The 23,012-nt window shown below is 37.0% G+C and overlaps 1 protein-coding gene across 6 annotated transcripts in view; it reads right to left on the bottom strand.

Moving 5' to 3' along the window:
• The window catches only part of DGKH (diacylglycerol kinase eta), a 159,851-nt gene that overhangs the window by 14,144 nt on the left and 122,695 nt on the right, over nucleotides 1-23,012 (bottom strand). For 4 of the 6 annotated variants that reach the window (XM_039716582.1, XM_039716584.1, XM_039716586.1 and 1 more), the window contains 13 exons: nucleotides 20,803-20,937; nucleotides 18,935-19,052; nucleotides 18,378-18,488; nucleotides 18,127-18,223; nucleotides 15,572-15,679; nucleotides 12,598-12,711; nucleotides 12,174-12,308; nucleotides 10,910-11,076; nucleotides 9,676-9,781; nucleotides 8,766-8,858; nucleotides 4,506-4,625; nucleotides 4,005-4,113; nucleotides 2,483-2,613 (listed from right to left, as the gene is read on the bottom strand). In XM_039716582.1, the coding sequence (XP_039572516.1) occupies nucleotides 2,483-2,613; nucleotides 4,005-4,113; nucleotides 4,506-4,625; nucleotides 8,766-8,858; nucleotides 9,676-9,781; nucleotides 10,910-11,076; nucleotides 12,174-12,308; nucleotides 12,598-12,711; nucleotides 15,572-15,679; nucleotides 18,127-18,223; nucleotides 18,378-18,488; nucleotides 18,935-19,052; nucleotides 20,803-20,937 (1,544 nt within the window). The remainder of the gene's footprint in view (nucleotides 1-2,482; nucleotides 2,614-4,004; nucleotides 4,114-4,505; nucleotides 4,626-8,765; nucleotides 8,859-9,675; nucleotides 9,782-10,909; nucleotides 11,077-12,173; nucleotides 12,309-12,597; nucleotides 12,712-15,571; nucleotides 15,680-18,126; nucleotides 18,224-18,377; nucleotides 18,489-18,934; nucleotides 19,053-20,802; nucleotides 20,938-23,012) is intronic. The other 2 variants (XM_039716583.1, XM_039716587.1) reach the window with 1 other exon arrangement.

The following is a 23,012-nucleotide window of genomic DNA, read 5'->3' as shown; positions in this document are numbered from 1 at the left end:
TACTGCAAGGACTGGGTGGAAGGAGGTATTGTGGTTCTTCATTTGCTAGCTGCCACACAGAGCTCCTTGAGAATGGGATCCACAAGCTATGCAGATATACAGTTAGAGGTGCCCAATTCTTCTGTCAGCATATCAATCTGTTCCAGCGATGCGTGAAAAGAGTGTTTCATCAAATCCTTCTCCATACTGCTTTTTATCTCTACTTTTGACCACAGAAAGAAAGGTGGGCTCAGAGGATTCAATTAAAACAGGCAGCAATTTTTCCTGCTGCAGACATGAAAGGTAATAGAGGTAAATGTATTGCACATGAGTTAGGAGCGCACGAATCAATGGGGATCTCATTTAGCTTGTCAGGAAGCACAGGCCTTGCAGTGGAAGAGAGGCTGCAGACAGATTATAGCTTGCAAGAGCACTGAAGGCTCATCTGCACACCTCGATAGCCAAAGGGAGGAAATATCCACAGGGCAGCTTGTGACGTGTTCCTCATTTCCCAATACCACATGGCACATTTTGACACCAATTCAGGTCGCTGAAGAAAACTGCATGCTGCCTGAGCCATCCTTAATTGGCTCCCTGCAGAGACCCTACCCTGTAATCAGCAGGATGAGCACTAAACTCTGCTATTTAAGTTCAGTGCTGTTACACAGAATGCAAGCCATGCCTGGCCAAAAACCTGGCCTAGCTTATGAAGGGCACTGATTTGGAAGCTCTCAGCATCTGCTAATGAGCACATGGGGCGATTCTGGAGCGAGATTTTGGTTAGCTCAGGGCATGCCCTTGGCAACTTGTGTAGAGCAGCTCCTCATCCTACGTGTCACCAGGCAGCACTGCATAGAGGAGACAGTAGGCTCTCTGCAGGCCCTCCAAGACAAGCCTTTAGATATTTCATGGCAGAGACCTTTGTGATGGGATTTTATATACACCAAACCAACATGAGCCCTAGCAACAGGGATAACGGGTTGATAATTGCCCTGCTGCAGATATTTACTTGGTTAAAGTGCCAGTCCACTGGGCATGCAGTCAAATTGGTACTCATGAGAAATAAGGCATGGCCAGAAGCCATGTCCAGTTTAACGCTGATCTTACCCACCATAATTTATTCCAACAAGTTGGACTTTTAAAATTTTCTTAACATTTTAGCAAACCTATGCATTGTGTGATGCTGAGTTTCTCAGTTGAATTTTAAGTTCATTCACAACAGGCACTTGCAACATCCATCACTGGAACACTATGGTGGATTGCTTGGACAGTCTTCTATTTCTAAAGTTTTCTAAGTTTTAAAGTTTTTTTTTTAAACTGTCCCTCCTTGTCAGAAACTATCCTGAAAGAAAGGAATTTAACTTCCATGGAAAGAAGCTCAGGCAATCTAATACCAAAGAGTAAAATAATACACAACAGCCAAACAGATTATCTCAAACACAGCTATTTTCAGCAGCTGCTTTCTATTGCAACAGTCACACAATGTAAGCACTACCTTATAACATCAGGATTTCACACAATATAAAAAACTTTACATAAAATAACACATTTGTCTGAAAATATAGTCTCTACCTGGAGACTACTGCACTGTGGCTAGAACAATGACTTGCACTCTAAATGTAAATGTTTGCAATTTATACAATATCCTATTTCCTCCCTTATGTGCTAAAAGCAGTTGCAAAACCCATTACCAAGAACTCATTACTACCGAGTTCCTGGAAAAAGTCATTTAATGAATCCCCAAAGATATAACCACTATTACATGTAATGGATGCACTTAAGTCATTCCTGAAAAGGACCAGCAAGCTCACATAACAGCCTCAAACTGCTGGATAACGTTTATCCCTGCAAAATTTATCTATCTGACCTCAGAGGAAAAAGGTTTTACAATTTTGAGTCAAAACAAAATACTCTTTTTAAAAAATCTATACAGCCAAAATCGAAGGTTGGTCACTGATGAGAAAAACTATTTTGACACACGAACACCAATGCCATGTAAGCCAAATACTGCAGTTTATTAAGCTGCTTATCTCTCTGACACCCACTATGTCCAATATATACACAACAAATCATGTGGAGCGGATCAGCCCCTGCAGGAGATAGATTCAAAATAATTACAACCACCATCAACTGATCCGTACTGATCATGTTTAATGGAAACAGTGAACTCTTGAAGAAAACACTGTATTACACAGATGCCAGTAAGATATCAAATGCTACTCCTATGCCTTCTGACATAAACTGCATCTACTGCATCATATCATTCTGCATAAGGTGGGGGAAAAAAATAAAGAAATTTTGGATAATACAGATATTCTCAGTTGTGAGTTCAAGTCAGCACTTCAGAAAGTCAGGCCCAAGGACAGCGCATATTAGTTTATTGCATATTTGCACAGTGTAAGCCAAGCTACAAGCAATGACAGGTGCAGGGAAAGAAGAAAAGTTGGTTGTTGTTTTGTCAAAGAAAATGGTCAATAGCAGAAAAGTAGCACAAAGGAAATACCTTAAGATCTCGCCTTTCCAGATGTAAAAGCTCAGAGCCTCGGATGTCATGGCTGATGAAGATTTCTTTGTACTCTCCCAAACTGAGCAGATCCAGCCAAGCAGCAACTTCATCTGTGCCCCATTTTTGAACTACCAAAGTTAAGAGCAAAACCCCCTTAATTTCTACATGCTCAAACGCATCACAAGCAAAGGTTAGGCCAAAGAGAGTGGAAAACAGAGTAGAATTGCCGTGCTAGCAAAGGGAAAGGTTAGAGGTGTCTTTTCCACAAAAACTGACAATTTCCTTTTTACATGCAGGTTACAGGTTAGCAGTTAACACAAGGAAGTATCTAAACAAAGTTGGGGTTCTTTGCTTTGCAGCCATGCTTTCAGCTTTACTCCAGTTTCTTCAGTAAAGCCTTTAAAACATCATGTCCCAACAAATTCACATTAAACCAGCTTAGGATCAGTGATGCAAAGTCTAATGTTGTTCTGCTTTATGCCATTAATTTATTAGTAGTCATCCAGGGAGAGGAGAAGCCTTCAAAAACTAATTAACATGTAAAATTAAAATAGAGACTGTACCTCAAATATAGCAATGGCAGCAAGCAAGTCCAGTTTTAATTAACAGATTCTAGTATTCTTAATTAAGACAAAAAGTACTCTTTAAGCTACTGTGTTACACAGGCCATTAAAAAGCTCTCTGTAAAACATTGTTCTCTAAGGTTAGTTGCCCACATTAGTCCCATTAAGACCACATATATTAAAAAAAATAGTTATGCTACTTATTGCTATAATTTTGCAAGTTCATTCAATGCTGATCGCTTCACTTTATAATGAAGAGAAATCTGATGTCTAATCTGAAACTTAAATCTGATCAACAACTGCAAGATTTTGTAGATTGTGATCAACTGTTCATTGAAAGAATAAAGATATAGAAACAGTTTTAGGACCATCTAATCACTGATTACATCCTGGACATAATCTTAAGGACGTGAACTCACAAATAAAAATGGGAAGAGAGGAGGGTGGAGTTTGTTCTACTTCTAATTAAAAAATCAGTATTGACTATCATCATTTTTTGTTTGAGCTGTCTCACTTACTGAACCTATAACCCACCCAAAAATTAAGACTAACTGGTTAATTAAACCAGTGTGATAAAAGTTTTTTCACATCTAAAACTAACCTGAAAAACGTGAATTGGAGCATCACAGGGAAACAATGTGTTTACCCATGGCTTGTATGGCTATGAGTAAATCAAATGTAACCACCAGCGAAGACACAGATCCTGTTGCATGATAAAACTTTTAAAGTATTTTCACAGTAGGTCTATGGTTCACTTGGGAGTATTGGGGTCCTATTGAATGCTTTCCAAATGCACTGAAAGAAATATTTATTCTAATGAAGATGCCAGTTAGCTCAGGTGCTTTCCACTTTGACTTTAGTCTTAGGTAAATCATGTCACCTCTTACCAAAAAAATTCCATAAAATCATATTTACTGCAAATGTTATTACTTTTCTTGCAATTTCAAAACACATACCAGGCTGAGGGCTGGTCTTATGCTTCTGAATTTTTTCTTTTTTAAACTTTGGCACTATACGAAACACTGTACTTCTATTGTTTCTTTTAGCATAATCCAGAGGGGGATCCTGCATGAGAAAAGAGGCATAGTTACCTTTAATTAAGAGAAAACAACAGTTAAATTATATGCTTGTGATGGTAATTTAATCGCAAAAAGTAAGACCCAAATTTACTTCTGTAAAGAATAATGTTAGGATTTAACTCTATACATTTTTCTATTAATAAATATAAATTTAAAATATCTGTTTCATGTAGTTATTTATCAATCAAAACCTTTACACTCACAAAAGGGAATAAAATACCACAAAAAAGCACTATTGAAGGCTGTTCACACCAGACAGAAATGATCCACCAACACCACTGAAAGTGCCACAAGAGATCAAGAAAAATTGTAATTTACTTTTCCCTATCGAAAGAAAATTAAGTTCAGTTAAAATCAGAATGTGTTACTCAAACTTACCTCATCATCATTTGGTTGAAAAACATAATAAAGCCAAGGAATCTCAGCAAGTTTTCTCAACTCTATTTCCACACTGTGCAAAGCATCAGACAACAGTTCTTCATGGGGAGCTTCTAACTGCTGTTATAAACAGGCCAGAAAAATAGGACTTTTAGTTTCATTAGGTTTAAGTCTAGATATCTTGTTACCACACACAGAGAGATGACTACTTCATGGTGAGTATCAACAAATAGTGAAGACAAATAATCATCCAAAGTTAGACTTTCCTTGAGAGATGTGTGAGACCACCCTCATACTACATTTATTACAGTCCCAATCACAAAGGGATGACGGAGACAGCTGAGACTTTTGGTGCAGACCAGTTGGGCATAGTTGTCAATCCTTGTCATCCTTCACTGCACATCCTTCACTGCTTTACAGAGCAAGAGTTATCTGATAACACCACTAAAAGGACACATTAGAAATGGACACTACCTACAGAAGGAAGAGAAAATCTGATGAGAAGAATAAGCAGCTGAAAAATCTTTGTATGAAAAGTGGTGTACAAAAATTGAGTAGATGGTAATAAGCCTTCATTATTTTTTGCACAGGTGTTCAGATGGTTAATCACTCTCTCATGTTCACGTATGAAGAAATGGATCTTGCTGAAGATTTGCATTCCCAAAGGTCTTCCAGTGGTGATATGATACCTGCACTACCCATTCTAAAGAGATGAGGTAGGGAGCAATAGGTACTGCTTCTGGCTAAGGGTGGAAAGAACTCCCAGGCAGGAGACAAAAACATCAGTAAAGGACATCAGTAAAGGCCAAAGGGACCTGACGATGCATGTGAATTTGGCTCTACTAAGACTTTGAGGACCCCACAGAGATGCCTGTTTCCTTTAAAACTCCAGTCTGTAAACTGTTTTGCAGCTGTTGTGTGAGGAAACCCATGTGGAAGAGGTAAGGAAGGTAGGTGATCCCTTGAAAAGCTGTTTTGAGCTGGAATTGCTGAATCACCATTTTGAGGTAAAGAGTTGAATCCTAGACCAAGTTGCTTGGAATCATTAATAAAGCAATCTGAACATCTATTTCTCTCTTTAAAGTAAAAGTAATCCTAAAGTGGTGCAGAATATCCTTCTGAAAAGATCAAATTCTGTTACATCCTAGTGACTGCATTTTTTAAATGGAGTTATAAGAAAATCTTGGATCTCCAGTGCTGGAAAAATATTTTGACATTGCTGGAGTTTAGTGATAAATTACAAACCCCATTGATTTATCCTACCTAACAAAAATGTCTTTGTTTCAGTAGTCTGCATATGTTCCCATCTTTCAAAGGAGAGACCATCTTTTGTAAAATCTTACTGTCTAATATAGTGATACTGGAAATATAAGCTCCCTTTGCTATCATGTTATTTTCTCTGATGAAGCTCAGAGAATTTGGTGTCCATAAGCAGATTTTGATCTGTCTTTTGACTTATCATTTTTTTGCCATTTAAACAGTTCAGTTAATTTGGAGCACAGGGAAAAAGCCACTTGTCTTTGAAGAAGTTACAACTTTTCTTGTGTTGTCATTTCTGAGAAATTACTCAAATCATCTATTTTCTATAAAAGGATGAAGCAAAGAATTCTGTCTTTCTCAACAAGTACTTATCTAATTGCTTGATTCTCAGAGGAAAACATTTTGCCTGGGGACAAAATAATGCTCATCTGATGGTGCTCCTGAAATAAATCCAAAATAATAATTCTGGTATAGAAAGAATTAGCAATTCAGGGAAAATTCTCTTCTCCTACAACATCTGGGAATGTCTTATTTCCAAGATAAAAATTCACACTATGAATGAAGAAATAAAAATAAAGGATTTTTCAATTCCTTCTCTATTTAAATTTTTTATATGAAAATATTTTATTTCATTGAGTTTAGATAATTTTATTCTGTTGAAATGAAACAGCCTGTCATACTTTTTCCTTAATGCATTTGAAAACTGTGCTTGGTTCCAGACTGGAAAAAATGGACATAGGGCCATATAGACAAAACACAGTATTTTTAATTTTTCTAAACTATATTCCAGCCATAAGCATCTGAGAGATCCCACAAATCAGCTTCATTGTCCCATCTGTAGATGAGCAGGGACATCTACAAGAGCAGCCTGGTCTTGTAGATGTCCCTGCTCATGGCAGGTGAGTTGGAACTGGAAGATCGTTAAGGTCACATCCACCACAAATCATTCTGTGATCCTATGTTATTATCATTTCACTAAAGATTGTATTTTACCATTTGTTGTGATTTAACACTCCTACTGTAGTATGAATTTGTTAATCATAGTTCTTACAGGAGGTGGAAGGAATCACAGACTTGTTTTATGTTTATTTAGTTTTTTTCTCTTCCTCAGGAGCTGTAAGAGCAAAACTCAATAGCCAGTAAATGGCAGCCAAAGAAGCAGCTTAAAAAGTGTCCTAGTTTAGTCACTGGCTGGGGTTAAACCAAATAGTATAAGCACCAAAGACATGAGTTTACTGCTTTCAAGAGCTTTGACCACAGGTAAGAGGGATGTGGGAGAAGTGAAGACACCAAAAAATTAGAGGAAGATAGGAAAGAATGTCTGTCTTTGACAGAGAAGAAAGATCCTTAGAAGAACAGTTTATGATGGGAGTGCTGATGCATCATGCAACATCTTACACTTCATCTCTATTTTAACAGAATGATGGACCAACATAGAGGCAACTGCAGCATTTATAAAATACATAACAATAAGGTTAACCAGAGTGCCTTGTTACTGTGACTGAAATACTCAGCTAAGTGAGCACAATGTCAAATGAGCGTAATGAACACCTCTAGAATATTGTCTTGGTACATTCCAAACAGCCTTTTTACTAAAAAAAAGGGCCTGATGTAGCCTCATGAAGACATTTGCATAATCATAACGAGAAGCAGAAGTACAACATGTAAAAATTCCGAAACAGAAAAATGAATCAAATTAAGCTTTGGAGCCTGAACAAAGGCCCAGTTCAACAACACAATGAAATCACAACCTGCTGCAGAAAAGGTAATGTTTCAATGGGAAGGTTTCCATAATACATTATTTCCAAACTGTCTCGATAAATTTTACTAGTCCTAGTATGAAATAACCAACTTAAATGTCTTCTTCTAATTACTTTTGTAAAACAATTTAATTTTTTTTAAGTCTCTATTTTAATTCCCCGCTGAATCTGAAATATATGGGATTAGCAATAGCAATTTGAAAAAAAATCAGCAGGTGTTTTTTCCTTTTTCTTGGACAAACACATCTAATGAAATAACTTTCCTTTTGAAACACTGTAAAATAAAACATGTGAACCTAATCTCTGACTATTTCTATAACTTAAACAATTATTAGCCTTTAGACTATATTTACTTCTGGTTACTCTAAAACAGATTTATCACTTGTTTGTATAGTATGTGAACCTGCAGTAAGTATTATATCCTAACTCAGCTAAATGAAAATATTCCTATTAATATCCATTTTTAATTACAACACTTATATAAAAAAGCTAGTAATGAATCTGCTTTTGAATCTAAAGAAAATGTAACTGCTCCCACTGAGCATCTTCTCAATGTAAAACTGGACCAGCATAGAAAACCTGACATCTTTCTTCTCTTCACAATGTCAATAGAAGAAATTTTCTAATTATACATCCAGATACAATTTCTGAAAAATCTGTATCATTTTAGGCACAAACACTTGCCAAAGAAGATGCAATGTTTTCGAGTACCATTAGGGGTTTACTGAATACTTACTAGTTGAAGGTTATAAAATAACTCCTGACAGATATTAGAACCTTTGAGGGATATTTACTTGCCCAGATTAGGTCTGCAGAAGTTGACTGTATGAGTCTAAACATCTCTCACCCCAGGCTCCCCTTAAACTCTGAAGATGGTCACATAAGAGTTCTCCAGAAATTCTTTTAAATGCTGTATCTCCAGAAGATAAATCATCGTTTTCTAACATACGCCTCCAAGACGGCTGATTGTGAATCAGCTTCCCAAGGATTCCTATTTCTCTCCACTGACTTTTAACAAGCAATGACTTAGCTATCTGAAGTGAGGCAAGATGGATTCCAGCCTAAGAGAAGATTTCAAAACTTATTCTGATCCAACCAAAAATGCAGTGTAATCATCTATCAACCTTGCAGAGGTTCTTGCAGTGAGTCCTCATTTTGGCACCAATTTACAAACACCAGCAAAGAAGAAATCACAGATGATCTGCATGAAGGAATAAAACCATGTGCTTTGTGACCTTACCAAAGGAACTCTTCCTACTAGCAGAGATTCTGTTTCATTGTGTAAGGCCTTCACATTGACAGCTATCTCCATGGCAGTGTTTCTGGTAAGGCTCTAGGGAATAAGAAGCATAAACATTCTTTGAAGTGATGCAAGTCAGACTGAGAATAAGTACTTTCACCTTACAGGACAGATCTTAAGTGCTTTCCCCTAGGAGAAATATACATCACTTTAGCTCTAAACTCACAACCTGTTCAGCACAGAGAACAGAAACCAAAAATATAGTATCTATTTGCTGTCTTTTCCTCAATTTTATTTAGTATGACATTAATACAATCCTGAAGATCATCAGGTGGTCAGCCACTATATCGATCCATGTATGACAAATGCCAGCAGAAAAGTTGTGAATTTCATTTAACAATTACTATTGACTTCAGTTTTTCATTATCCTCAGCAGAAGCAAGCTACTAACCATAAGTCAAAAAGCAAAGGTCAACTAACATATTTACCCTGTGTCAATTTAGGTTAGGTGTGGACAGCCTCTACCTAATTAATCAGTTCTGGGTCCAATCCCAGAAAACACCCAGATTATCCAGTGTGAAGAGAGAAACCAGGAAACTCATTCCCCTCTGCCTTCTCTGTATAGCACTTTGATAGCAATTAAGCATGAAAATTTCTGTGAAAGCATCCACAGAAAATGACCTTTACGTAGTAACAGCTCTGGTTCAGCCTCTGTCATGCCTCCACCCTCTCTGAGGCTATGCCTGCACAGTACCAGGTGGGGAGGACAGTGGGGAATGCAGAAACTGCATCTTCTGCCTTCTCATCCAACTTGTTTTCAAACAGGGACAGGGGACAATACAGTCCCCATGCCACAAACTTGTGCACCAGATGTTATAGCTTATTTATATAAATCTCAGTTCTTCTTTACCTCAGGAAACCTTGGGTTGGCTTTATTTAATGCATGTGAACATGCATTAACAGCATGAGCAAGCTCCTGCTCCAAGAGGCCATGTACTTTTGCTGCTTCACAGATCCTACAAACACATTTAAAAAAGGAGAATAATGTTTCTTAATTTCTTTGAATAATAATTCTTGAGTACACAACTTATCAGATGAGAAAATACACAAGAACATGTTTCACAAAATACTTGGAAAATTATAGTCCTTTATAACAAAAAACTGAAAGGTAAGTATTTCTTCAAGCAATATAGCACCTCATAGAAATTATATCCATCACACAGATTAGTTATGATGCTACAAAATACTGAGATACATTTATTTGTCTTAGAACATTAATGCTATACAAAATGGACCAAAAAATGTTGGTCCTATTAATTCAAGTAAACTACAGAGGAAAACTCTAGCACATTACAATAACTTACTTGAAATTATCTTAAAAACCCTTACAGATATTTCACAAGGCATATCCTTCAGATGTGACATGAAAATTGGCTGCAGTCATTTGACATTATGGGAGATCCAATTGCAGCTACAACCTCCAAACCATCTCTAGAACAGTAATGTTTTTAAGATGTCTTGGCTAAACTTCACCTTGAGTAATTGATAAACTAAATTATTTGTCTGTGACTGCAGTATAAGGAGAGTATGTAGCCCTTCTTTTCTTATATTACTGGGGATTTTGGTGCTAAAGATAATTAGTTGTTATGATAAAATGAATAGCAGTTTTATAAAATGTTCTGATTTAAAAAAAAGTTTTTATTTATCTCCGCCTATATGAATGACTGAAATATCCATCCTGCTGACTTCTAGAGCTGACTTCTAAAGGTTTTTTTCCAGTAATTCCCAATTATATTTTTGCTTTGTCATAAAAAGAGAAGCTTTAATTTTTGCAAAGAAGCTTTACAGCTTTCCATTTGAGTTGCTACTTCAGAAAGTTGGTTTTTACAAGAAAAAAATGAAAAGCAACACAAAATCACATAAATTAAATTTTTAAAAATACATAGGAAAAGCACACAAAAAGAAGTTGAGCCTTAAAAATCTAAATTTTTAAATTAGAAAAAAACAACTGATATAGTGACAACAAAACTTTAATCAAAAACCAGGAAAAATGTACACTTCTAAGTCTCTGTATGTATGAATTTGCATTAATAATTCAGTCTTGGTGTCTAGGTTGCCAATCCAACTTATTAATTTTACTGTACCTGGTAATAAGTTCTTCTGCAGCTTGTGAGCACAACTGGATCTGTGCAACTTCTTCATCTGAAGCCAACTCAACAGCTTGCTGAGGGTACAAGGGGGATCGAATGACAGGTTTGCAGGAGTCATACTTCTGTTTGTCCTCCCAAGACTTCAGGGTGTTTTCAAAGGCCTAATCAAAATGAATTATACATTCAATTGACAGCACTTGGGAGTATTCTTACTCATTGAAAACTTTAATTTTACATTTTACATAAATTTAAATTATATATTATTTTAGTTAAAACTGACTTAACGAATAAACAGGTGCTTGACTTAATTTTATATAAATAATGCTACCTGATTAAATAATAATTTTACACCTAACATTTTTAAAACTTAGTCTAGCAAGTAAGCCACTTCTGAAAGCTTGTTCTCTGTCTCCTCCTCATAGTCTTCAAAATGTGTCTTCCAAACCAATAAGAACACAAAGACAGTAATAATGGTTGGACTCAATGACCTCAGAGGTATTTTTCAACCTAAATAATTATGGAATTTTGTGGTTCTCTAACACAAGCACCTTTTGTGTGGATAGCAAGATAGAAATTCAAATATTATCCTGATATGGAATTCAAATATTAAAAATGGTGGAGAAAAAAACAAATTTACTAAAATAGAGTTCAAATTCCATCTGAACTCCACCCTAAATTCAGGATCCAGCTAGTGGATGGAGAACTGAGGGGCAGTTGTACTTTTCACACAATAATCCTAGATAAGCATGAACTCTCCAGTGGTTTTGTGACTAGGTTGTACTCGTGTCTCTTCTGTCTGAGACTGGATCATGAGGGAGAGGGAGGACTGGTAGGACAGAGAGAGAGAAATCTGTGGAAAGCTATTCTGGAAAATGGACAGTATAGAACTTTGCTATTTATGCAAGTGTGCTACAATTTCCAGTATATGACTGATATAACACACCTAGAGAAAAAGAAAGAAGCAGTAGAAAGGGAGGGAGGGAGGAATAGATAAAATGTTGACCATTCTTACTATATATTAATAAGAATATAGGATTAGCACTAATGAAACAAATAAAAGTTAACAAAACTTTGCCACTTATACAAAAAATTAATTCTCTATCCGGCTCATTATAGAAATTATATCACTGTAACTAACTGTATGAATTATGTAAACAGTTACAAAATATTTTTATAAGTACTGTTTTGTTCACGTTATAACTGAAACAAATTATTACAGAAACTAATGTTAGCAATGGTAGCTCTTTCTGCAACATACTCTGTCTCGTGTTAGCATCTGAGCTCTGTTTTTATGTATGATCTTAATAACTCCCGGGGGCTGGATCCATGCCTCTCCATCGACTTGCACTGGAACCCCTTCATCACCAAGTATGGTGATCTTTACTGACCGACACTGGAAAAGAACAAACATGTTATTTTACAGGGCAATAAATACTGCTGAGACTGACAGGCCACCTGTAATCTGTTGATTACGAGGAGCTGTGGCTTCTCTCCAGAGCTGTCTCAGGAATTAAGCTCTCCTATACTTCATTCATCATTGAGGACAATTTGTTACCCGCTAAAAGCAAAACAATGTCAGTGCTTTATTAATGTATAGGGTGGTGGTCGTCAAGAGTCCCACTACTTGTCAGAATCCCAAACTGTTGCCAACCATCCTGCATGCTTGCAAGTAAGCAACAAACCTGAGCTATCCTGTGGTGCTGCAGTTTGATGACTCTGGACACTGCCATCTGCATGCTTCCAAATACAGCAACAACCTCCAAGATTTTATCGTCAAAAGATGGAGCTCCAAATATCTGTGAGGAAAAGAAAGTATTCCACTTTTGATTGCAAATCCAGTGCTTAAATTGCTATGAAACACAGATTCATTTACAGTTTTTTTTTCATCATTTAAATGCTCTAAATTCTTTACTGTAGAATAACTATACTGTTTCTCCAAAGTCATAGGAGTAAGATACCACAGACAACAGACAAATGTCATTTAAAACAGCAATGCTGATACCATTTGAAATATCTGGATGACAAGGCATATCCTTATATAGGAAAGATGGCATGTTTCAGAACACAGATTAAAAATATTTTTCAAGGCAAGATGAAAGGCCAATTAAAATATCTTCTTGGGCAATGTACTCAATATCTAAGAGGTTCTTGAAGGTAGGAGAAGGTAAGAGAAATGAATGCTTCCCTTTTCTTCTCAGAAGTGCTTATCTTTATATTCTGAATTCTCTGGAAATGAACATCCAAGTCCATGCACTGCTTTGTTTAACAGAGCTTTGATACTGAAGACAATCTTGTTTGTGCTAATTATCCACGGTAAACAAGAAAACCACTTCTGTATGGAACAGATGTCTCCTGCGCAGCTGAGGTACTACATTTCCACAGGCTCTCACAAAGCCACCTGCTGTGCTGCCAGGGAATGCAGCCTCAGGGCAGATCTCGGCCTGGACTTCAGCTGGGTCTCCCAGGTGCTACCAGGTCACTTGGAGCTTGGCCATTTCATCTTGATATGCAATAGGGAGCAATGAGAGAGAAAATCCAGCAGGAGGAATCACTCCAGTAAGAGTTTAATGGGTAGGGAGATCACCCCTCTGAGCAGTACTTGGGCTCCCTCAGTTGGCACCTTAGGCAGAGTAAGCTGTATCAGTAACACCTGAGAGCAGACTGGAGAAAATCATAGTTTCTCTATCTGATTTTTTTTCCAGTTTCCATGGATTTTTTTTCCATTTTTCACATACAAACATCTTGAAAAGAACCAAGATGGTGATTCTGCTGTTCCACGATAAAAAGTGTGGAGAGTTCCTGATCCAGTAACTGACATTTACAGGGCTTGTTCTGGCATGTGCTAAGAAAAAGTAGTTGTAAAATTTCATTTATTTTGTGTTGCCATTTCAGTAAAAGGACAGGAAAAACTCAACCAAGTCTTCTGCTGTGTCTCTCCACCAGTAATACCTGTACTGAAAACCAATCTCTTTTTAATCCTTTTTTTTTCTTTTAAAGGCAAACCAATCTCTGTGGATCATCATTCTAATTGACTCCTGTTGCAGGTTAAGTTTCCGGCCTGCCTTCTGGACACCAAAATCGCATGCCATGCTCAAGCCAGTCAGGGTGCAGATGCCCTGCTTGGCTCACTGCTAATGTTTCAGCAATCATCAGAGCTGTCAAGGCAACATCTTTAATTTGTCCAGAGAAGCAGAACCAGCAGCACTTCAGACCACCACCACCACCACCACCACCTCTTGATGAAGAGTCATTCAAGACTGCACTAAAGCAGTGAATTATGCTCCTAACTTTGGCCAGAACAAACATGTCACTCAGCTGGTACATCTGCTCACTAGAAGACTAATAATATCAGTAAAACTGCTCCAGGACGCACACATTTGCTGTATACCAGTATGAAAGCTGGGGCAAATCTTCTCTCTCACTGAAGCAGTCCAGGGAGAAAAAAACCCTCCTGAACAGGGGCTGAGCAGATGTCAGAGCAGCTTTCAAGTTCTGACTATGAACATGGACTATATATAAAAGCTTTAGATATCCATTGCCAAATATAAACAGAATTTCCATCCTCCGACATATACCAAAAATAAGAAAAGGACACTAAAACATGTCTAAATTTCTTTTTTCACTTTTACATATATGTATATATACACACACATATATAAAACTTATATATATACATATGCAAATATATATGTATTTTATAATATAAACATGCAATTATATATAATAGATGTTATATTAAATTGCATATGTTGTATATAGGTACGTTTGTATGTATGCATTAAAAAATGAAAGGATAAAAACTCACAAGAAACATAAAACTTTTTGGCAAAAGAGTCCTGGATTGTCTACATCAAAATCACAAGCCAGTTTGCAAGTACAGTTTTAGGTGATTCAGACATCACACACTAAATCAGGACATGCAGATTAGGATAATCTGCTAGTAATTACAGTTGGTGAGCTATGAGTGAAGTGGGTAGGGGCAGTAACACTGTTCCAGGTTGTACGGCATGTAGGAATCCATGTAGTGAAATGTTTCTTAGGAGTTGAAAGAAAGAAGGGGGAAAAGGTACCTTAAAGTATTTTAAAGGTTCATTTAAAATAATATTCAAAAACCAGCTTACTACTCCCACTAAATTATAAGTCACTAAATGCATCAGTCTTCGCTTTCTGAATCACCATCCCCCACAGCAAAGCTGTTTGAAGAACAGGAGGAAAATTAAGGTAAGATCTTTTGACTGATTATCCTGTCTACCTTGCTGCTTGTCAGACTACAGCAAACAGAAGAATCTAGGTTTTGAGAAACCTTATTTACAGGCATCTGTAAAACAATATAGAGAGAAATTACTAGTGCCTCTGTTTATAAAATTAATTTCTAGAAATACTCATAGAGCCATTTAAAAAACAAAATTATTATGCTTTATTATGAACATTTTGCTGGAATGGACATGAGAGAACACAATGGACAGTAAAAAATCATGGAACATATTTTCAATTAAAAAACCAGCAAGACAATACAGTTTGAACTGAAACTCCTCCTCAAACAAGAGTTGTTATCCAAACTATATGCTACTACTATTAAAATCAAGTGAGAAGAGCAGTTCATTATATTTCTTGCTGGTTTTGCCCAGAAGGTTAAGTCTCTTTAATGCTACTTACATCATCTTCTTTGGTTCCACCCCAGAAATTAGTCCCACCGGCATAGCTGGGAATGTTTAGCACAGCTATGCCCTGCAGGCTTGGAAGGGGGATGTACTGTCCGTCACACTGTAAGGGATAAAAGTTCCTTCAGTACACAAATAATATAATAAAAGTAATCAGTAAACAGTAATTTTTAGCACATGAAGCTTCAACAGAGCTGGCAGGGGAGGACAGTCATTAAGAGGTCTGGTACAAGACTGCTCCTTCCATGCAATAAAGAACCTCTAAAACAAACCCCTTCTTTCCAATCTTAGCACTGACTTTTGCAGAGGCCAAAAATATGTAGATCTACATGCTGAAGTATCTACAGTAGTGGTTTCCATGAGTCTTGAAAGAAACATTTTCACATCCCTTGTTATGAAATTTCTCATGCACTTTGACCATAGTCTGTCCATCAAAGATTAAAAATCTTTTTGCAGTAAGAAAACCAATCTCCCTGAATGCACACAGTAAGATTGCCAAGGACATTACAAAAAAAATTCATTTATACATTTGGAAACTAGTTTTCCATCCTATACCAGCATTCCCAAAATTGCAATTGCGACTTTTTATTTAGTGAAATCTATTTAAGCCAGGGGCAGGGGCGTGGGTGTCAAGAATATCCAAGAATATTTCTGGCATAGCTACAAACATGTGGTTAGCTGTAAGTGTTTGCATGTATTGTTGATTTCCTGTAAAAATAACTTCATTCTCCTCCCAAAAGTGCAAAGACAAATCTAGGACTGACCCCACAGTTGCCACCCTGGCTGCAGATGTTGATTTTGCAGGTAAGAGGTCACTCTTATTTCTGACCATCCAGTCTTTCCTTCTTACTGCTTTATCTCCCAAAACACATAAGCAACTCCATGTCCTGCTCAACACGATCATGTGCATCAATCTCACTTTTGGCCAAGAGTAAGTTTACAGACATCAGTGAAATCACTCTTGATTTACAGCAGTACAACTGCCTGCAGGGGAAGCCCAGTGATCTCAAACCATTCCACTGGGAGTCAAAAGTGCAGTCCTGCAGCAGTGCCACAGGCATGGAATTGAAGCAAGTTATACCAGGTGTCACTTTATGGACCATGAAGTTGCCGGTCAAGCTGCCTTTAATGAAGATTTCTAGATGACCGCACATTACCAGTCCACAGAAGGATCTTAAAATTATACAAATGAAAATCTACAGAAATAAGGACAAAATCTGTAGCGTCTTTAGCAAGAGGGGAAAGAGATTCAAATTATTTCCAGAATGTGCTTAGTGCTCTCTTTTTGTGATTTAATCTTAGCAACAAGACAGAATGTAACGTTTTAATCAAGATGTGTCAGTATCCAAAATATGGTGTGATATTAATAGATGCTGCACAGCCATTTGTATTGCAGTAAAAGTCTGCCTCTAGTGCCTGAATATGCAGGCATAATATATCCAATAATACACAAGACAACAGTAAATGTGAAATTCTGACTTGCTGACTTACTTACAGGAATATTAAAAAAAATATGGAAAGGTCAGCAGTATTATTGAATCTTATTTGAATCCAGTTCAAAAGATTCTTAAATTGGAATTCTATCTGCAGTATACATAACGTTCTCTCCTGGCATTATATTTGCTAACTACTGCATAATTCCTTGATAATTACTCAATCCTTAGCTAACAGCAATCTGCCACTACCAGACAAAATCCTTCTAAATCCCAGAGTGAGAAAGAGTTCCAGTAACCTAAAATTATTCTTTCAACTTAAAAAGTTACCCTCATATAAATATCATAAACTTCCATATGAAATAGTTAGCATGAAACAAAAAGAGAAATTATATATGTTCTCTGTCAAAATCCACCTTAGATATTCTTTGGGTGAATAGAACAGTAACCATCCTGTAGTCTTTTTCTGCATTTGGGAATCATTTATATCTCCTTTAAGTTTCCAGTACCATGTGGAAGACTTAGATTTTATGTTAGAACTTAAAAGCCAAATAAGAACTATGTTAGACATGGAATTTGGTGTTGCTTTGATAATATCTTCCTTTTTTATGTGAATATTAGAGAAAGTCTGTACTGCTGTAGCTGGGCTTCTTGCGATGCATATTCAGAATCTTCTCCCTTTTGTCAGAAATTTTTTACTATTTACATGCTCTTCCTACATGTGTAGCTTCCATATACTTTAAATTGAACCTGAAGGATTAAAACTCCCTATCTCTTTTCTTCTCTTTATTTTATGGTTATTTTTCTGGTTGCCATTAAAACCTGGTCTGTCTTTTGATACAGTAAACATTAAGAAATATATCCTACCTCCACACTTTATTCTCTTTTTGCAATCCAGTAATTACAAGAAACATAATACTGGGTATTTTGTGATCTTAAAGTACTGACATTTTACTCAAAAACATGACTTGGAGGACCAACTTTTACATAGCACATCTTTACACAGTGCCTTTGAGGTCAGCTTGGGTTAATGTAAGAACAATAACAGGTTTCAAAAATAAGCACTAATTCTTCACTACACATTGTGCCAGCAACTCTCTCCATAAATAAAATTTACCTCAAGTTGAACTTTTTGTTCTAAGTTCTTGTAAGTTCTCTGCAATAGCTCTTTTGTGCCAAGAACTCCATACCACATCATGTTTTTCGTCCGACTTCTGAAAGCAGGCAAAACAAGATTCACATATTGACGTACACATATTATTAGGTCTTGTATTTGTAGAAAAAAATTAAGAAATTCATATAAAGAGGTAAGGAAAAGAAAAGAATGGAAACATCCTGGCTTTGTTACTGGCAGAGTAATTATATTACCTGCATTTTTCAGGGTGCTCTTCTCGCTTGTTATTAAATTCTAGTGAAATTTTTGCATCTAATCCAATTCCAAAGTAGTTGTTCATGACACATTTTTCTGAATATCCCTCCCTGTTAGAGGAAAAGAGAAAATCAGGTGGACATTTGTACAGAACCTGGACATGCAAACATCTTTACCAAAACTGTGATTGGTCACAGCACATGAACTGGTCACAGAATATGAACTAAGATACTTCAAGAGATCTTTCCTCTGAATCTTCCTAAGTAAACTGGTTTGGGCTGAAAAACCCAGCTCTGAAAGATTACTGTCCTCCTCCTCCAGCTGAGCAAGGGATAAATGAGCAAATGTCTCCCCTTACTTTCAGCTGCTGCAAAAAAATTTGCACTGCTCACAACTAACCCAATACAATCCAGTTTGTTTTCAGACATTGAGGTCTACTGCCAAATGATGGCAAACAAGAACTTCATAATGCAAAAAAATAAGAGACTACAAAAATGTGAGAAGGATGTCCTTAGGGAAAGCAAAATAGTACATTTAGAAAAAAAATATTTCTTACAAGGAATCTGGATCCGGGTCAATAAACGGCGTAGCACCAAATGGATCGATGTTTGCTAGCAACATTTTGCTAATAATTGAACTTCCTGCAATGGAAGCAGCTAGACCAGCCCTTAAACCTGATTAAAAAAAGAAAAAGAAAAAAAACCAACAAAACAAAACAGAAAGAAAATAATAAAAAAATGGATTTGATAAATAGACAAACATATAATATAAGCCACATACTGAGAAACAAAATTCATTAAATCTGTACAGGGAAAGATTATGATTCTATCTCAATTTTTACCACAACTAGTTATCAGGTCTCTGGTTCTCTTAAGCAGCTATGCTGCATTGTGGTGGCTCTCTCAGGTACCACCATGGAGAAAGAAAAAAACAAAATGTAGGGTTTCAGGCCAACACTCACTGGCTGGTACAGTAACCAGATGGGTGACCTAACATCCAAAAGACTGCTAGAGCTTTTCATTCAGTTCAATCTTCATCTCCTAACTGTCCATGATTTTTCTTTTGTCCTATCCTTTTGAAGCATACATAAGGAATATTCTTACCATTTTTACAACTGGCAGAGACATAGTTTAACTTAATTTTTTAAAAGATCACAGCCTCAACATGCCTGCTTTGAATAATATCAATTTCACTCTACAAAATACTCTGTAATGCATGTAAACAAAGCAAAATACTAACAGCTTTCACTTAAATTTGCCTAAAGATAAAAACATAAGTTTGGTTCCACTGTGTTTTAGCTATACTAATAAAGTTAATTAAAACAGTTTTACTAGTGCTCTCTAGTATTAATTCCATTTGGAGCAGACCAGACAGTTTTTCATCTATCAATTGAATTTAGGTAAGAACAGATTTTTTTTCCAACTGTTTTACAGAGCAGCTTTGTGTCGTTTCAGTTACACACTTCCAGAGAGATATCCACAGACAGTTCTTACTCAGAGGGTTGAACTTTACAGAGCTTTGTCCCTCAGCCTCTTCATCCTAATCCATTGATTAGGAATAAATGATAGAAGGATTTGGGTGGATGAAAAATTGGATGTGACCTGGCAATGTGAGCTTGTGGCCCAGAAAGCCAGATGTGTCCTGAGCTGCATCCAAAGCAGCGTAGCCAGCAGGGTGAGAGAGGGAATTCTGTCTCTCTGCTCTGCTCTGCTGAGGCCCCACTTGCAGTGCTGCATCCAGCTCTGGGCTCCCCAGCATAAGAAGGATGTGGACCTGCTGAAACGAGTCCACAGAGGGCCCTAAAGATGATCAGAGGGCTGGAACACCTGTCCTGTGAAGACAGGCTGAGAGAGCTGGGGATGTTCAGCCTGGAGAGGAGAAAGCTCCAGGGAGAATTTATTGTGCCCTTTCAAAATATAGAGCAGATTTATAAGAAAGATTGAGAGACTTTTCAACAGGGCCTGCAGCAACAGAAGAAATGGCAGTGATTTTAAACTCAAATTGAGTAGGTTTAGGTTGGACAAAAGGAGGAAAATGTTTGGGATGAGGGTAGTGAGACATGGTAAGAGGTTGCCCAGGGAAGCTGTACAAGCCACACCACTGAAAGTGTCCAAGGTCAGGCTGAAAGCTTTTCTGAGCAGCCTGATCTAGTGAAAGATGTCAATGCCCATGACAGAGAGCTGCACTATCTTTAGAGGTCTTTTCCAACCAAAACCACTCAGCAGTTCTATGACCCTGAATTTTACTTTTCACCCTCCGGAATCAAATGTGACACTTCTGCTACTTCTGGTGTTGTGCCAAAGGATCAGAAATATTCTACATTATTATGCATTTTCTCCTATACAGTACCACACAAAGATGTGTATGTCAGTTCAAACTAATTCAGGGCATGAAGTAATAGTCATTATTTGACAGCAAGCTTACCTGGACAGATAATTCTCGTGTTAAGTACTGGGAGGTTTTCCTTGCTTGCTGCCAAAGCTGGAGCAGAGAAGGAACCTGTCTGAGAATGGATACCTCGGCTTGTGCGTCTATCAGGAGATCTTGGTGCAGTTTTAGCTGTGCAGAAAAAACAAAAGTAAGAACACCAATTAGACCTACTATGACATTACCAATACATAATTTTTACAGCCCTGAAAATATATCAGAAGCATTAATTTAATCTGTTACCACTCCATGACAAAAGTCCTTCCCCCTCACAACACAGCTTTTCTTCTAAATACAGGAAGAAAACTCAGAAACAGATCAAGTGACAAACACAAATCAGAATGAGCAAGTGTGCATGGCACTCCACATGACTAGTTCCCAACTTATACTTCAAGCTACCAGCAAAAGTATTATATGTATTAAATGGAAATATGTTCATAAAATTTATTATATCCACCTTAAAATGCAACAGTATTTAATACTGCAGTAAGCTTCTGATAAACATACTACTGAAATAATTAAATCTAAACTTAAATTTCATCTATGTTTACTTTTAAATATACACATATTATACAGTATGCTGTCATTTACAATAATTTTAATATAGGTAGTTCCATGGCCTGTAGGTTAGAATATCTATCTTATCAACACCTACACTATTTTCTTCAAGCAGCTAAAATGGGCCCATGCCTGCATCAGATGCTAAAAATTCAGAGAAAATTCTGACATCTTTATTTACAGCCAAACTGAAAACTGCAGGAAGGGAAAAAGTCATGTCCATCTTTGCCTTCTGCATTTAGAGAGATTGTGGGGGGCATCAGTTTTCCATCATCTTTTCCACAGAAAAACTCAGAAAAAAAACCAAACCAGTAACTTCCCAATTAATTAACTTATTTATTGAAATTCTTCGGAAGTTAGATCAGTGAAACCTTGACAGATATCAATGTTTAGTAGCTGTTATTGACAAAAGCTCAGGAAAAGGAAAGGGAAGAAAATGAAAGTGAAAGAGAAGATATTCACAAGGAGTAACTGGAAGCTCAGTGAGGCCAGTTATCCTTTGGCTGCCTCTGGAGGCAACGAAGAAGGATTGGCTTTGCAGAGGGCTGACCTCGGGTGCGGTCATTTACTTTCCTGGCAGAACTGGTTTCATGCAGCCTCAGAGAGCATGCCAGTGCCGACTTCAGCCTGGGAAAGTTAATCTTTGTGCAATTCAGCCCTATCAGACATATCCAGAAACTGGTGCCCCAAGGAAAAAAGTATGAGTATTACCAATGCTTTGTTATAGCATTTCCACGTGCATGTAGAAATCTCACACAACAGATGGTCACAGACAGACACTTCTTGGCTATCTCTGCTCCAAATTATCTCACATGTTAAAAACTTCAGCTTAGGACAACACCAAACTTTACCATCTGAAGAAGCTCAGAACAAAAAAATGAAATAATTTCAAAATAATGTGATTTTTCCTCTAAAAATATGAAAACTAATCCAGCAAAAATAGAATTCGTAGGACTAGCACCAAGACAACAGCAGGGAAACAGCACCAGGAATGTGGTGGGAAGCATAGAATGCATCCTTTTCAGTGGCAGGAGTGATACAAATCAGGTCATGTCAATCATACCTTAGCCTGAGAGTAATGAGTGTACTGTATGAAGACACTAATGGAAAGAAAATGTTGAGTGGGAAAATCTAGAGACAAAAGGATTAACCAGAACAAGGGTTCAGACATTGTGTTCACATCACTTCAGGCCAGGATTTGCCCATTCATGGGGATTTTTTTAAGTGATGATAATCTAACATAGAACTGTAAGTGGAATGGCAAATTCTTTACTTTCTTGTATCCATAAGTAAGATAACACACCTTTCTGAATGACTTGCTGAAGTCAAACAGAAATTATTATACACAGGACAAGTGGGAAAAGTGGGTAAATTTTTCTGAATTGTTTTATATGACTAAGTAGACTAAAAGTGGACTAATATTCATGTCCTGACTTAAACACCTGCATAACAGCAGTAGCAGCTATCACAAAATGCTACCACATTGCATGGTAGCAATACAACACATTGATTTGTATCGATGCATGACAAAACACTGTATTAATGTCAAAAAAAAAAAAGGAATAAAAACGGCAAGTGATATCTAATGAGAGTCATTAAATATTTAGATGAAGGTATTAACATATAGAAAAACATTCATCAAATGACCA

Source organism: Passer montanus, unplaced genomic scaffold, assembly GCF_014805655.1.
Source record: "Passer montanus isolate IOZ18808 unplaced genomic scaffold, ASM1480565v1 scaffold36, whole genome shotgun sequence".
NCBI classification, from domain to species: domain Eukaryota; kingdom Metazoa; phylum Chordata; class Aves; order Passeriformes; family Passeridae; genus Passer; species Passer montanus.
This window is presented reverse-complemented; position numbering and strand designations above follow the sequence as displayed.